Raw genomic sequence first — 15,952 nt, 5'->3', positions numbered from 1 at the left:
TTTTCTTTACTTATTTGACAGAGAGGAGGGAGAACACAAGCAGGGGGAGCAGCATGTAGAGGGTGAGGGAGAAGGAGGCTCCCCGCTGAGCAGGGAAACTGGTGTGGGGGTCGATCCCAGGACCCTGGGATCATGACCTGAGTCGAAGGCAGACGTTTAACTGACTGAGCCACCCAGACATCCCTTACACTAAGCTTTTTTTTTTTTTTTAAAAAAAAAAGGGACTATTGCTCTTGAAGTTCAGTCATAAAGTTTGGATTTTTTAAAAAATCAGTATTAGGAAGACACTGAAACAGACCTTATTTCTGGTAGTTAATTTTTCTTTTTAATGCTCAGTGGACTAGATGAATCCATCTTGGAGGAATGTCTCCAGTATTTGGAAAAGCAACTGGAAAGCAGCCAGGCTCGTAAAGCTATGGAGGAATTTTTCTCTGAGAGGTGAGCTGTATTTTGTTTTACTCGGTGAACATTTTTTGAATGTCTTAGGTATTTTTTTCCTCAGGGAACACTTGAAGCCTGCTTTAGGTATTTGTACTGTGGGGAGGACTTAGATTAATTGCTCATTCTTCAGGTTGAAGGGGTGACGTCATGATGAGGAGTTGACTTCATGAAAAACTAGGGTCGTTGACTGACCAGTGAGCAGTTCCCCTAGGGGAGATGACATCGTGAAGAAATAGAAGCGGATGTCTTTTTTATGAGGCTTAATGTGATTCTCCCCTTTTCCCCCCTTCTGCCTCCCAGTGGAGAACTCGTGCAGATCATGATGGCGACAGCCAATGAGAACCTCTCTGCTAAATTCTGTAACCGAGTTCTGAAATTCTTCACCAAACTCTTCCAGCTGAGTGAGTGACAGCTTTTATTAATCTTCTTATGGGAACTTTGATGTCCAGCTGATACTGTGCATATCTTTTGCCCAAGTATAACTACCGAGTAACAAGTGCAGAGAATCCCTGCAAGGAAGTTGGGAAGGAAGTTGAAAACTTGCTCAAAGCCTTTCCTTCCCCCTTTCCTGGCTCCCAGTTGGCACCTTCCCTCCTGTCCCTCACCCTCCTTCACTGACCGTAGCCTCTTGGTCTGTCCCTAGCTGAGAAGAGCCCTAACCCGAGCCTTCTGCATCTCTGTGGCTCTCTGGCGCAGCTGGCTTGTGTGGAGCCAGTGCGCCTCCAGGCCTGGCTCACCCGCATGACTGCGTCGCCCCCCAAAGACTCTGACCAGCTGGATGTGATTCAGGAGAACCGGCAGCTGTTGCAGCTGTTGACTACGTACATTGTTCGGGAAAACAGGTAGAACAAATGCATTTGGGTCACAAGTCCCTAAGGGCCCCAGGTGAATGTTGGGAGCATTTGCTGCATTCTTCCCTTCAGGCATTGGTCTTTAGCGTTTTGAGCAATTCAGGAGCTCCCTGCAGTCGACGAAGGAATCTAGTAGAGCTCCTTAATTTCTCCTGTGGAAAAACTTCTGCAGTGACTGGGCCTGTTAGTTGTCAGATGGGTGACTGTTCTGTGCTCTCATAGCTGAAGTCCAAAACTGGGTGCATATATGTGGAGTGGGGAGGAAGGGGATGGGGAGTTTCATGTGTTGAATGTTTAATTTTCAACATCTCTTTCTTTTATAAATTTAGAAGTATAGTCAGATTCCTGTTGTTTACTTACTAATCTGCGGTTTCTTGTCTACCAGCCAAGTTGGGGAAGGTGTGTGTGCTGTGCTTCTAGGCACCCTGATCCCCATGGCGACAGAGATGTTGGCCAATGGTGATGGGACTGGTTTCCCTGAACTCATGGTTGTGATGGCCACCCTGGCCAGTGCAGGTCAAGGTGCTGGCCATCTTCAGCTTCACAATGCTGCTGTGGACTGGCTGAGTAGATGGTAAGATGATGAAATTGGAGGGCCCCATCTATAGGTGCAGCATTGCTCTTAGAAAAAAGGGGGATAACGAATTGCAAGTTATTTGTAGGTTGGAGTGAGTATGAAAGAACTTAAGTATCTACCTGTTTTGTTTTTTTTTTTTAAAGATTTTATTTATTTGTTTGACAGAGATCATAAGTAGGCACAGAAGCAGGCAGAAGGGAGGAGGGGGAGAAGCAGGCTCCCTGGTAATGCGGGGCTCGATCCCAGGACCCTGAGATCATGACCCAAACCGAAGGTAGAGGCTTAACCCACTGAGCCACCCAGGTGTCCCGTCTCTACCTTTTCATTGGGGATTGAGGAAGTAGTTTGTAAGTGTTCATTTGAGACTCAGTCTACATTCTTAGTAGGGATTCCTCTTCATTATTCCTCGGAGAAGTCTAAGGAAAATTGTATCAAGTGTCAGTGATAAGACCAGAGTGCCCCACCACAACTAAGATCAGAGCACCCCACACCTTGGTGTTTTCTAAGAATGCCTTTGCATCCCAGTGTCACAAATTGATGCAGGATTCATGAAACTGCTTCCTTTTGTTTAGTTCCTTGGGTGATTTTTGTGCCTCCCCTGCCCCTCCTTCTTTTTCTTTGGGACAGCAAGAAATACCTATCACAGAAGAATGTGGTGGAAAAACTGAATGCCAATGTAATGCATGGAAAGGTAAGCGAAGTGCAGCGTGACAGCAGTTAGGGAGTGATGATTTTTCTTTGTGGTCATGTAGAAGGCTCTTCTTTTGACTGGCTTCTGGCCCTGGCCAGCCTGCCTACAATTTCAAAGCCTTGGGAGTGTGTGTACCGTGAACTGCCTCTGCTGGATCATGAGGAGTGATGGGGGGGCGGAAATAACAGGGTAAACAAAACATCCACTGAATCCTTCTTAAAGCCTAGTGAATTCTTGCTATTTTTTAGACATTGGTATGCTGTAGAAAATCGTTCCCTCCTCCTGCATTGGAACTGTGTGATCTGAGTAGGTCACTGACTGCGTTCTCAGCTCTAGTCCACTTACTAGAATCGTTTAATTTACCTGAAAGTTCAGGTCACTGCTGCGAGGAAGGTTTTAAACTGACAGAAATCATGCATACAGGCATTCTTTTCTCCCACCTTGCCCCACCATGAACTTGACATAGGTGGCTAAGAGCAGCTAAGTGGCCTCAGAGACCCAGCACTGTACCATTCGTGTCTCCTTCCTTCCTTGCTAGTCTTTTGCCTCTCCGCTCTGAATTGTCAGATTGCAGAGGGAAGGGACTTAGAAATCTGAGGCCTTGATGCCAGGCTGCTGGAATTTTAGGCAAACATGAGCTACTGGCTGTGGTTTGTTGGAAAACTTTTTGCTTGATTTCTGAAGCTGTTCTTCCCTTACTACATTAATTTAAAACCCAGTAATGTAAATGTCTTTCACTAATGGTTAAAAAAATGTTATTTGTAGGTAAAAAGCTAATGAGAGCCCAATCATACTTTTAATCTAGACTTTTTTAAATTGAGGTGTCCTTGATATGTAATGCTATATTATTTTCAGGTGTACAGCATATTGATTCGATGTTTGTGTAGGTTGTGAAGTGATCATCATGATAAGGCTAGTTAACATCTCTATCCATACATAGCTCGAAATGTTTTTTTCTTATAATGAGAACTTCTAAGATCTACTCTCTTACTTCACAGATATGCAGTACAGTATATTGTTAAGTATGGTCCTCCCTGTATGTGCATTATATCCCTGTGACTGTTTATTTCATAACTGGGAGATTCTGTCTTATGAACGTCCTTCCTCTGTTCTCCACCCACCCCCTACTCCTGTCTCTGGCAACTACCATTCTGTTCTCTATACCGGTTGTCTTTTTTTGAATAATTTTCGCCTCCAGTTTTTCCTTTTTTTCTTTTTACTTTTTCTTATTTCAATTTTACCTCCTATTAAGACATTTTGTAGAGAGTTGTCTTCCTGCTTAAGAATGAATGGATCACATTGATTCAGTACAGTGTGTTGACTGGCTACATGCGGTCACAGTGTTCAGAGCTGAGGAAATAGATAATTAAAGCCTGTTTTTTGGTCTGCTTTTATACCATGTCTCCCTGATCTTGAGCTTTATTGGGAAGAATTTGAGAAAACATAGTATACAGTAATCAAATATAGAGAATTGAAGTTTCTTGGTTTGTGATGGTGGTCTTCTCTTCCAGCATGTGGTAGTCTTGGAGTGCACCTGCCACATTATGTCTTACTTGGCTGATGTCACCAATGCCCTGAGCCAGAGTAATGGTCAAGGCCCAAGTCACCTCTCGGTGGATGGAGAGGAGCGGGCCATTGAGGTGGACTCAGACTGGGTGGAGGAGTTGGCAGTGGAAGAGGAAGACTCCCAGGCTGAGGATTCAGTAAGTACCACGGCCATCTAGGCGGCCGTGCTGGGTTATTAACGGCTGACTGGCAGTGACAGAGCTCATGCTAACAAGCTGTTAGCCCTCTTTTCTAGCTCCTGTGAGCTTCAAAACTCTCCCACTCCTGTTTGCTTTCTCCCTGCTTGCGTAACTAATGGCAGACTGATTTTACAGGTCTGCAGAGCAGGCTGTAGGGATCTGATCTCTAAGGGAAGGGACTGTTTAATAAGCATATGGCATCTTCCATCCAGAGTCACTTCCTCTGCAGTTACTCAGTTTTTGTATCCTAAATGGAGACTTAGGGATGATTTCTTCATGTCAGTGGTCTGGGTTCCTTTACAGAGTAAGTGTTAAGATCTCATTTATTTATTTTTTTAAAAGATTTATTTATTAGGGAGAGGGAGGGCGAACATGTGTGAGCAGGGGGAGGGGTAGAGGGAGAGAGCGAGAATCCCAAGCAGACTCCTGCTGAGCACGGAGCTGGATGCTGGGCTCAACCCCACAATTCTGAGATCATGACCTGAGCCAAAACCGAGAGTCAGATGTTCAATCGACTGAGCCACCCTGGCACCCCAGATTTATTTTTTTTCTAACCGTAAAACCTTAATCTCTCATCTAGAATTGTAGCACGTTTATAGATGCAGATTATTTCCAGGAGTAAGTCTTATTGGTCATTTATGAATCGACTGTTTATTCTCTAGGGTGTATTTTTGGGGGTGGTTGTGTAGAAGGATTTATTTCTGATTAAAAAGACTTACTATCTTTGAAGGATGAAGATTCTCTTTGCAATAAACTCTGCACTTTCACAATCACTCAGAAAGAATTCATGAATCAGCATTGGTAAGTGAAGTTCTTTCTTTCAGTTGAGTATTTGTTGGGTCTTGGGCCGTTGGCACTGCTGGGCTCATTTGCTCATTCTTATTCTTTGTAGGTACCACTGTCACACCTGTAAAATGGTAGATGGGGTAGGTGTGTGCACAGTTTGTGCTAAGGTGTGCCACAAGGATCATGAGATTTCCTACGCCAAATATGGCTCCTTCTTCTGTGACTGTGGAGCCAAGGAAGATGGCAGCTGTTTGGTGAGAGTTTGGAACATTTGCTGGGTTAGGAGGGGTGACTTGTTAGTGACACGGGAATGCTGAAGCCAAACTAGGAAACTGCCATATCACTTTCATGGTGGCCCGGGTCTAGGAGTAAGTTCTGGGTCTGTCACTGATCATGGCCTAATAAGCACTTTGCTTGGAATGTTAGAACTTGCAAGGTCTTTAAAAATCTTGTAGTTTTAAAAAAAAAAGCACCTTGCAGTTTTCTTTTAAGACCTGCCACAGTTTCAGATGTTGTAATTAAGAACTGTGGCTGTGAGTGGTGAAGTATTTTTGTTACTAGAGGTATACATGAAGCTTAGAATTCAGGTGTTTGGATATCATTTCGATCGTTGGCCAATTTCTCCTCCAGGTCTGGATTTCCCACCAAGATCTTAGGCAGTGTGTAATCTGTGTTTGTGGTTCAAGCTTTAGGTTTCTGACATTTTCTGTCTCCAGGCGCTGGTGAAGCGAACTCCCAGCAGTGGCATGAGCTCCACCATGAAGGAGTCAGCCTTTCAGAGTGAACCCAGGGTGTCCGAGAGTCTGGTGCGCCACACCAGCACTTCTCCAGCGGACAAGGCCAAAGTCACCATCAGCGATGGGAAGGTTGCTGATGAGGAGAAGCCCAAGAAGAGCAGCTTGTGCCGCACAGTGGAGGGCTGCCGAGAGGAGCTGCAGAACCAGGTGAGGGTTCTGGTGGTGCCGGGGACGCTGCGGGCAGTGCGGAGCCGGGTTGGTTGGTTCCCGAGCAAGCCATGTGCAGGGTTCTCCTTGCAATGCCCCTGGTGGGGCTGAGAGTTGTTTTCTCCTTTCTGAGTTTACTCATTTTCACGGGATGGATCTGATAGGGTGTGTTGTAAGCTCTTGCCTCATAGGGAGGGATTTGGGACTGAGGAGCCCTGGGGGGGGGTTGTGGGAGGGTGTGTTTTAGCTGTGTAATACCCCAGATCTCCTTTCTTGGCCAGGGTTCCTCATCTAAAGCACAGAATACAGAAAGTGATTTACATGATTGTTTCTGCAGTTTTTTCAAGATGGCACGTAACTAGAGTAATTCTAGATGCACGGGAGAGAATTCAGCTAATTCTGTGTGAGGAATGTGTTCTAGCATTAGGGTGTCAACATGGGACTCCTGGTTTAGAAAGATTGCTCTAGAGTTAGTAGCACGAATCCAGTATTACTGAGAGGAAGAGGTGGCTCGAATATTAAATTGGAAGTGCCCAAATGGGTTTCTATATTCTGAAGGGTGTTATTGGCAAGATGTATTATCATAGTATGATCCATTATTTTTTTCTTTTCTTTTTTTTTTTTCCCCACTTGTGTATTTGGATTTTTCTCAGGCCAATTTCTCCTTCGCTCCTCTCGTGTTAGACATGCTCAATTTCCTCATGGATGCCATTCAGACCAACTTTCAGCAGGCTTCAGCTGTGGGGAGCAGCAGCCGGGCTCAGCAAGCCCTCCGGGAGCTGCACACAGTGGACAAGGTGGTTGAGATGACTGACCAGCTGATGGTGAGTGTGGCAGGAACAGCACATTAGCTGAGATGGCGCGGTGTACTGGATCATCTGGGGAATATCCTGAGGATGGCCATTCCCTAGCTAGCCAGCTGGAGAGCCACATGCGAGGTGTGTCTTCAGAAGACACAAGAGCTCATTTGGGCCAACTCAGTGAGTAAGTCCACTTTTCATTTCATAAGGATATACGAACCCCCAAGATGTGAAGAACAACATCTGGGGACAGTTAGACTAGTGAGACGTTTTTTTCGGTATATAAAGTAGGAGACCTAAGGTTTCAGTGGCTTGCAGAAATCATGTTTGTTGTCTTCTGCTTATAGCCCTTCGGGCAACTGTCTTTAGTTCTTTAATAAGAAATGACTTAGAAGGGGCACCTGGGTGGCTCAGTGGGTTAAGCCTCTGCCTTTGGCTCAGGTCATGATCTCAGGGTCCTGGGATTGAGCCCCACATCGGGCTCTCTGCTCAGCAGGGAGCCTGCTCCCTCCGCCCCCCCGCCACTTGCCTCTGCCTACTTGTGATCTCTCTCTCTGTCTCTCAAATAAATAAATAAAATCTTTAAAAAAAAAAGAAAAAAAAAGAAGAAATGATTTAGAAGTTGTAAGTCAGTATCTACTTTAAAACCTATTGCTCAGCACCAAGAATAGGAGTTCTGGTGTGTATTGCCTATCCTGTTTAGCAACAGTGTAAAATAGTAGAAACCATGTAAAGTGTCTGTACTTCTGAAAGGGAAGTGTACAAATGAACGAGGTATAGGACTAGATATCACAAGGAGCCTGTTTTTTTAAAAAAGATTTTAATTTAATTTAATTTAATTTATTTATTTGACAGAGATCACAAGTACGCAGAGAGGCAGGTGGGGGGCGAGGGTAGGGAAGCAGGCTCCCTGCTGAGCAGAGAGCCTGATTCAGGGCTTGATCCCAGGACCCTGAGATCATGACCTGAGCTGAAGGCAGAGGCTTTAACCCACTGAGCCACCCAGGTGCCCCAAGGAGACTGTTTCTAAGGGAAAAGTATTCCCTCAGAAATACACACATGTACGTGCATACAGATACTCTGGTATTGTAGTGAAAATGAGTCCCAGTTTTATAGTAGTGGCTTTTAGACCTCGAGCTATTAAAGATGAAGCAAGTAAGTGTTGGGATGGTGATTCATAAAGTTGTCGACTCAGTTTTGCCGGGTTGGGTCAATGAAAAACATTCCTATCTGTTACCTCCATCATTCGACTTCCAAAAAGGGTGTTTTAGCATTTTAAGAAGCCAGTACTTTGTATTAATTAAATTTAGCTTTGTGAAACATTCACTACGTTGTTTTTATCAGATTGACAAAATTGCTTTGAGAGGCTTACCTGACTGTCCCTGGATTAGAGACTGGAACCTGTTACTTTTCGAATGACGGCATCGTGCAGCATCTTGGTCTGCATAGTTGTCTTTATCCATAAATAGTGGATGAATCCACTGGCTTTCTTTGGTTTACTCCTGCCTATTCTCTGCTTCCTTCTTTGCCAGGTTCCCACCTTAGGCTCCCAGGAAGGCGCCTTTGAGAATGTTCGGATGAATTACAGTGGAGACCAAGGCCAGACTATTCGACAGCTTATCAGCGCCCACGTGCTCAGGCGTGTGGCCATGTGTGTGCTCTCCTCTCCGCATGGGCGCCGCCAGCATTTGGCTGTTAGCCATGAGAAAGGGAAGGTGGGTTTCCAGTTCTTTCCTACTCATTTTAGGTCATGTTTATCTTAAGTGCTAACAAAACAGAGGACTATGCTCAGACTGGCCCCCTGGGAAAAAGTCTTTTGGGTTCCAAGAATGCCTTACAGGACAGAGCTCAATGAGCTTTTCTACTCCAACTCTGAGTTGGTTGATTAAACTTAGAAGCAATGTGACTAGAACAGTTGCTGTTTGTGATGAGTAGTTTCTTACTCAAAACCTATCCTTCAGGCCCTTGAGAAAGGGCTTGTGACTAGTGATTACCGACGACAGCACGGCTCTCAGGCGTGGCATGGTTTGGTTATGCTGGAGGGGAGGGCACACGCCAAGAGATGAGAGTCTTCATGGGAAGACACAGTGTTCCTTATTTAGTTCTTTCCTGCCCTCCCAGCCTGCTGCGGACACAGGGAAGCTTATGTCATTTTAGAGAGCCAGTCAGTAAAAGTCGGAAGGGTGGCAGGTGTCTTAACATTTTTCTGTATTCTGGCTTCTCTAGTACTAGTGAAGTTGTTTAAGTTTAAGTGAAAAACAAACTAGAAATCTGATAAGTCTGTAAGATCCCTCTAAACTACTGCAAAGCAAAACAAAAACAAAACAAAAGTACTTTAAAAAAAACCAATACAGCAGTGCTGCTGTGGCCCAGCGCTGGTATCTGTTAGCAATCTGTACAACAAAAAGTTGTACGGAAAACTAGAAAGGACGATAGTACATAGGGACTGGGTAATTGTTTTCATGAACTGTGTATAAAGAGCTGGTTTCATTACTCCTCTCTTTTGTGGGCACCTGATGGAGGAAGTGAAAGGCATTCCATCTCTCTCCACCTGGAGAGAGGGTTTTCCTAAGAGACTTAGCTATGGACTAGGGTCGCAGGGAAGGAGCTTTTGTCAGGCTCTGTGTTCTCTAAGAGGATGTGGGTTGGAATAAACTGGCAGTTGTCCCCTTGCAGATCACTGTTCTGCAGCTCTCTGCGCTCTTGAAGCAAGCAGATTCCAGCAAAAGGAAGTTGACTTTGACCCGCCTGGCTTCTGCCCCCGTCCCGTTTACTGTGTTGAGCCTCACTGGGAACCCCTGCAAGGAAGACTACCTGGCTGTGTGCGGGCTGAAGGTAAGAACCTGATGCAGAACCTGATGCAGGTCCACGCCGTGGACCCTCTTCTCTCCCCCGTTGTCGGTGCCGCTTTCTCGTACTCATTGTTAAGATGAAAATCTAAAAGCCTTTGGAATATAAAAGGATTTTTACTCTGGATTTCTCCCAGCTCTTGCAGATCTTTCTTCTATTGGAAATGGTTTTTGTGTGTTCTTGGAAGCCGAGTGCATTACTGGACAGTGTGAATAATACCCGGAGGCAGGGAATGTCAGGGAAGACTTGAGAGAGCTGAAATGGGTTCATGTACTTCCCGCCGTCTTTTAACTAGTCTGTTCCTTTAACCCTGTCCAGGACTGCCACGTGTTGACCTTCAGTAGCTCCGGCTCTGTTTCGGATCACTTGGTTCTGCACCCACAGTTGGCGACGGGCAACTTCATCATCAAGGCTGTGTGGTTACCCGGGTCACAGACCGAGTTAGCCATTGTCACTGCGGACTTTGTCAAGGTACAGTTACTGCTCTTCGGTGTTGTGGTTCTAAAATTGTTTTGTTTTTAAATCCCGAGTGGCTGGTTATTATTATTATGTACTAGCTTCTCTCAGGGTGTGGGCTAGAGCTTTCTGGGTGTAGGCAGTATGACATTGCTTTACCAAGTGCATGGATCTTGTCACAGAAGATGTAGATGCCTTTCTCTCTCCTAGTCATTCCTTGAGGGAAAGTAAAAAGATACTCATCTTTGTATGCTCTGTGCCTGATACTTGCAGACACTTGTTGGAGTGAGAATTGATATCCCTTACTCACCGATGGCAGGTCTTCGGATTCGCCAGGGTGATTTGGTGGTGCGACTGAACTAGATTTCCTTTCCTTCTGTCCTGCAGATTTACGACCTGTCTGTTGATGCCTTGAGCCCGACCTTCTACTTTCTTCTGCCAAGCTCAAAGATAAGAGATGTTACCTTCCTCTTCAATGAGGAGGGAAAGAACATCATTGTTATAATGTCTTCAGCTGGTTACATCTACACCCAGCTCATGGAAGAGGCCAGCAGTGCCCAGCAGGGGCCCTTCTACGTCACTAATGTGCTGGAAATCAACCACGAGGACCTGAAGGTTCGGGCAGGTGTCGCTTCTCCTCCTCTTCCTGATGGATTAGCTTGGTAGCTCCTCCATTGTTTTTCATTTTTCTTCAGTCTCTGACTTGTCCTCTATTAGTAGAAACTCTTGTCCTTTAGGACCAAACTGATTCACTGTGAAGTTTCTTGACTCTCATGCTTTTTCTAAGAATTGCCCACATGGCTTAGATTATGAGAGCCACAGTCATGATTTAAAACTAATAAGCTGCAAAACTGAGTGCTGGTCCTGGAGGCAGCAGGTGAGGTTAATGCAAGTGTTGTGTCTATGCCCCGACAGGACAGTAACAGCCAGGTGGCCGGTGGCGGTGTGTCCGTCTACTACTCCCACGTGCTGCAGATGTTGTTCTTCAGCTATTGTCAAGGCAAATCGTTTGCAGCCACCGTTAGCAGGACAACTCTGGAAGTGTTGCAGCTTTTCTCCATCAACATCAAAAGGTGGGAAGGCGCGCTTCAGGCCGAGCTCCCACGGTGCCTGCGTTCAGCAGGAGGCTCCTCTGGCCCAACACTGGTGTCTGTTAGGAATCTGGTGAAGCTTTGCCCCAGCAGGCCTCTCCCTTTTGAAGGCAAGAGGCACCCAGTGTTGGCAGGTTGGCTGTCTGCATGGTTTTGTCCTCCGTGTAGACCCCAAGCTGTAAGAGGTAGTCTGGGGACTGCTGTCACTCAGGAGAAGCATATCTAGTCAAGGCAGCATACCTCACTTGAGGGTGATAACTGAGTTTGGAGAGGGAAATGGTAGTTGCTCTTAGACACTGATGCAGCCAAAGTGCCCTTTAAGTTTCCCTGCTGGGATAGTTGATCAGAACACAGCATGGTGTCAGCAGTGAGGGTATGGTCGGGGGTCGGCGGGGGGCGGTGCAGACAGAGGCTTGCATCGGTGTCCGGATAGTAGAGGTGCATTTGAGGTGCTGAGTTGTTTTAGGGAGCTAGGGAGAAGCAGCTTAGTCTTTCTTCCTGTCTCTCCTATCTGCCACTGAAGAGCCTTAAAAGTGCTGTAGGCATTGTTTCTCTGGCCTCTGTGTTGTGAAAGATTACCTCGTTGGAGATGAAATCAAATGGGGTGCCGTTCGCACAGAACTTGGTGTGCCTGCAGATGCTTGATGGGCCCAGGGGTCATGCGCCTCAGCCAGCTCCATGCAGTAGATGACCTCTAGGCACATTGGGCCACCTCTTCCCTCAGACAGTGGGAGCCAGCAGGGGAGATTTCTAAACCAGGACTACTGCCGTGGGAACAGGGAGGGGAGGGGCGGGTGTGAGTGTATGCATGGCTCAGAATAGAGCTGAGACTCGTGGGTGATTAAAGTCCCTGGGCACATACATTGCTCTGGGAGTCAGGTGTTTGGTAGGTATGGCCTTTAAGTCGAGAAGAGGATGACTAGCTGGTGATTGACACCCTGACTGTGGCCAGTTTTCTTGTCTGCAGTTCCAATGGTGGCAGTAAGACGTCTCCTGCTCTTTGCCAGTGGTCCGAGGTGATGAACCACCCTGGCCTGGTGTGTTGTGTCCAGCAAACTACAGGTGTGCCACTGGTAGTGATGGTGAAACCAGACACTTTTCTTATCCAAGAGATTAAGACTCTGCCTGCAAAAGCAAAGGTCCGTGCCAGAGATCCCACCACTTGGCTGTGAACCTGGTCTAATTCTGTATTTCTGTATTTGTATATTTTGTCCCTTCCCTGACCCTTTCGTTAGAAGAGGCTTATGAAAGAACTTTTGCCCGTTTTCTCCCTGTCACTCTTCTGCACCCCCTAAATGACTGTGGAACCAGTTGCTTCTCTGCCTCTTTCTGATCTCTGGTTATGGGAACTAACACCCTCCTTTGTCCCCTCTGTCAGATCCAAGACATGGTTGCCATTCGGCACACGGCCTGCAACGAGCAGCAGCGGACCACGATGATCCTCCTGTGTGAGGATGGCAGCCTGCGCATCTACATGGCCAACGTGGAGAATACCTCCTACTGGCTCCAGCCGTCCCTGCAGCCCAGCAGTGTCATCAGCATAATGAAGCCTGTTCGGAAGCGCAAGACAGCAACCGTCAGTAAGTGCCCTCCTGCAAAGACTGGTGGGGGGGTGCGATGGCAGTCTTCTAGTCGAGACATGGAGCAGATGGAGCTAAGTGTGAAGAAGTGACTCGGGGCGCCTGGGTGGCTCAGTGGGTTAAGCCTCTGCCTTCAGCTCAGGTCATGATCTTGGGGTCCTGGGATCAAGCCCCACATCGGGCTCTCTGCTCATCAGGGAGCCTGCTTCCCCCTCTCTCTGCCTGCCTCTCTGCCTACTTGTAATCTCTGTCAAATAAATAAATAAAATCTTAAATTTAATTTAAGATTTAATAAATAAAATTAAAAAAAAAAAAAAGAAGTGGTGACTCTCCCACTTGCCTGTTTCGTAAAGGTAGAGATACATGCTAGCTGATTTCCCCAAAGCAGTGTCATGTTTCCTGAGGCCAGCAGTGTTCTTGTGGCTTTTAGAGACTCGTCGTACAAATGACAAGCGCTCATTCGCTCTCCACTTGAGATCTGCAGTTCTGTGGTGCCCAGGAAAGAATGATCTCATGCATCTAGTGAGAGAGATTTTTCTCTGGGTTTGGGGAATGCAGCTTGCCTGATGTGAAGTCTGAGAATGAACCAGTGGAGGATAGATTGCTTCCACTCGTCAGTTTCCCACTGAGTAGTGAAGAACCTGTCATAGATCTCTGAGCTGGGAATCTTGCTCCTGTCTGATAGAGGACGCTTCAGGGTGTGGAGACCTGAATTCAGGAATGAGTGATGGAGGCTAAGCAGAGACCTTTTCAGTCCCGTGACTGAAGTTTGTTTTATACTTTATTTATTAATTTGTTTGTTGGAGAGAGAGAGAGAGAACACAAGTAGGGGGAGCTGCAGTGGGAGAAGCAGACTCCCCACTGAGCAGAGAGCCTGATGTGGGATTCGATTCCAGGACCCTGGGATCATGACCTCAGCCGAAGGCAGTTGCTTAACGAACGAACTGAGCCATGCAGGTGCCCCTGAAATTTTAGAGTCCATGTTTGAGATGACAATACAGCTCATTCTCCTGTAAAGGAATAGTTTCTATTGTTTATTTATTTATTTATTTAAAAGATTTTAAATTATTTATTAGAGGGAGAGAGCATGAGCAAGAGAGGGAAGAGCATACTCCCCGCTAAGCAAGGAGCCTGCCCTGGGGCTCTATTCCAGGACCCCGGGATCATGACCTGAGCTGAAGGGAGACACTTAACCGTTGGTGCCATCCAGTCGCCCCTGAGTTGTTTATTTTCAATCAACCAGTCAGGAGGGAGCCTGTTGTTACTAACTGTACTCAGTACCACACCTGAGTTCTTTGTCCTACTGTGGTGGGGTGTGGTTAGGGATGGTGACTGTTGGCCTGTGGGCCGCGTGCAGGCATCACACTGATGCACACGTTCACATCCCGGTCCTCTGGAAGAGGTTAGAGTGTCCTAACCTGGTAGAGGTTAGGAGTGTGGCATCATTCTGGGAGAGGCTTTCCCTGAGGGATGGGTGCAGAGGTGGGAGTGCCGCACTTACTGATGCTCTGTGTCTACTGGTCCTGTTCCCCACAGCAACCCGCACATCTAGCCAGGTGACATTCCCCATTGACTTCTTTGAGCACAACCAGCAGCTGACGGATGTGGAGTTTGGTGGGAATGATCTCCTGCAGGTGTACAATGCGCAGCAGATAAAGCACCGGCTGAACTCCACTGGCATGTACGTGGCCAACACCAAGGTGAGGACTGCGCTGTGTGGGGGCTGTGCCTGGGTAGAAGGACTTCTGGACAGTGTGGCTGGAAAACACCTGTCCTCTTAGAACGCAGGTGTGAAATAGATACTTAGAGTCACTAACCCTTGCGTTCTTCCTAAGTGGTCCCTGGAATAAATGGCTATTCTCAGCTTCTGCACGGAAGGGCTCCTGTTCGAGTATTAGCAGCAGGAGGTGGTTAGTGATGGAGAGAAAGTAGCTTGAAACTGGAGACTGTCCCACACCCTGCCTTCCCCCGCCCCCCACCATCTTTGGAAGTAAGGAAATCCTTACCAAGAAGTTAGGAGGGTAATGGACTTGCCTGGGGTCACACACTTTGGCGCTAGCAGACAAAGGGTTACAGGTTTACCCTAAAGAACTTGTTGTCTGACTTGTGCCTGTCTCCCTCTAGCCCGGTGGCTTCACCATCGAGATCAGCAACAACAACAGCACTATGGTGATGACAGGCATGCGGATCCAGATCGGGACCCAGGCCATTGAACGGGCTCCGTCGTACATTGAGATTTTCGGCAGGACCATGCAGCTCAACTTGAGTCGCTCCCGCTGGTTTGACTTCCCCTTCACCAGAGAGGAAGCCCTGCAGGCCGACAAAAAACTGAACCTCTTCAGTGAGTCGCCACCCCCTGGCATGGCCTCCCCTTCTCATTTCTCCATGGCTGTCTGGTATTCTGGGAGTCCTCTGCTCTCTGCTGCTCAGTGGTCTCTGCCGTCCTCAACGTCTGAACTTCCCTGGAGATGGCCAGGGGAGGGGCGTGCTGAAGAACGGGAGGGGTGAAGACAGGGCAAACCCTGCCTCTGCGTCTGCTTTGGTGGGCCTGGCTCAGCTTTGCCGGCCTGGCTGCCTACGTGGGTGGGCAGAGAGGAGGCAAGGGCAGTGCATGAAAGCAGCAGGTGTTCTTAAAGCACAGATGAGGGCCTTGCTCACGTGCCTCCTCGAGAGGGATGTGTAGTAGCGCCTGGGCTTGGTGAACTGTCGAATACTTTAAACCCTCGGAGAACAACTCCCTGAGCCTATCAATAGCCTGGCGTCTTCCTCTGCCATTTACTGACCGCCTGTCTGATACTCTTGCTCCTAGAAATAGCTGCTGTTAGGATGAATGATGATTTGTGTTTTGAACCAAGCTTAGAGCTCTCTGGGGAGTGGAAGCTGGGGGATGCAGTGCCCCGACAGCACTGGAAGAGTCCTGCTGTGATGCTAAGGGGCTCTTTTTTTTTTTTTTTTTTTTAAAGATTATTTATTTATTTATTTGACAGAGAGAGAGAGAGAAAGAGATCACAAGTAGGCGAGGGGGTGGGTGGGGTGGGAAGCAGGCTCCCTGCCAAGCAGAGAGCCCAATGCAGGGCTTGGTCCCAGGACCCTGAGACCATAATCTGAGCTGAAGGCAGAGGCTTAACCCACTGAGCTAC

At 47.2% G+C, this 15,952-nt stretch overlaps 1 protein-coding gene across 5 annotated transcripts in view; it reads left to right on the top strand.

The window, feature by feature from the left end:
* The window catches only part of UBR4 (ubiquitin protein ligase E3 component n-recognin 4), a 134,698-nt gene that overhangs the window by 45,234 nt on the left and 73,512 nt on the right, over positions 1-15,952 (top strand). For all 5 annotated transcript variants that reach the window (XM_004741340.3, XM_004741338.3, XM_045063850.1 and 2 more), the window contains exons 30-48: positions 337-438; positions 742-842; positions 1,085-1,283; positions 1,678-1,866; positions 2,497-2,560; positions 4,072-4,263; positions 5,036-5,106; positions 5,198-5,345; positions 5,808-6,035; positions 6,689-6,859; positions 8,368-8,550; positions 9,512-9,670; positions 10,004-10,156; positions 10,529-10,756; positions 11,057-11,214; positions 12,200-12,371; positions 12,611-12,812; positions 14,349-14,512; positions 14,937-15,153. In XM_004741340.3, coding sequence (XP_004741397.1) covers positions 337-438; positions 742-842; positions 1,085-1,283; positions 1,678-1,866; positions 2,497-2,560; positions 4,072-4,263; positions 5,036-5,106; positions 5,198-5,345; positions 5,808-6,035; positions 6,689-6,859; positions 8,368-8,550; positions 9,512-9,670; positions 10,004-10,156; positions 10,529-10,756; positions 11,057-11,214; positions 12,200-12,371; positions 12,611-12,812; positions 14,349-14,512; positions 14,937-15,153 — 3,101 coding nt within the window. The remainder of the gene's footprint in view (positions 1-336; positions 439-741; positions 843-1,084; positions 1,284-1,677; positions 1,867-2,496; positions 2,561-4,071; positions 4,264-5,035; positions 5,107-5,197; positions 5,346-5,807; positions 6,036-6,688; positions 6,860-8,367; positions 8,551-9,511; positions 9,671-10,003; positions 10,157-10,528; positions 10,757-11,056; positions 11,215-12,199; positions 12,372-12,610; positions 12,813-14,348; positions 14,513-14,936; positions 15,154-15,952) is intronic.

This window comes from Mustela putorius, unplaced genomic scaffold (genome assembly GCF_011764305.1).
Source record: "Mustela putorius furo isolate JIRA1106 unplaced genomic scaffold, ASM1176430v1.1 tig00003853_pilon_pilon_pilon, whole genome shotgun sequence".
Classification (NCBI taxonomy): Eukaryota; Metazoa; Chordata; class Mammalia; order Carnivora; family Mustelidae; genus Mustela; species Mustela putorius.
This window is presented reverse-complemented; position numbering and strand designations above follow the sequence as displayed.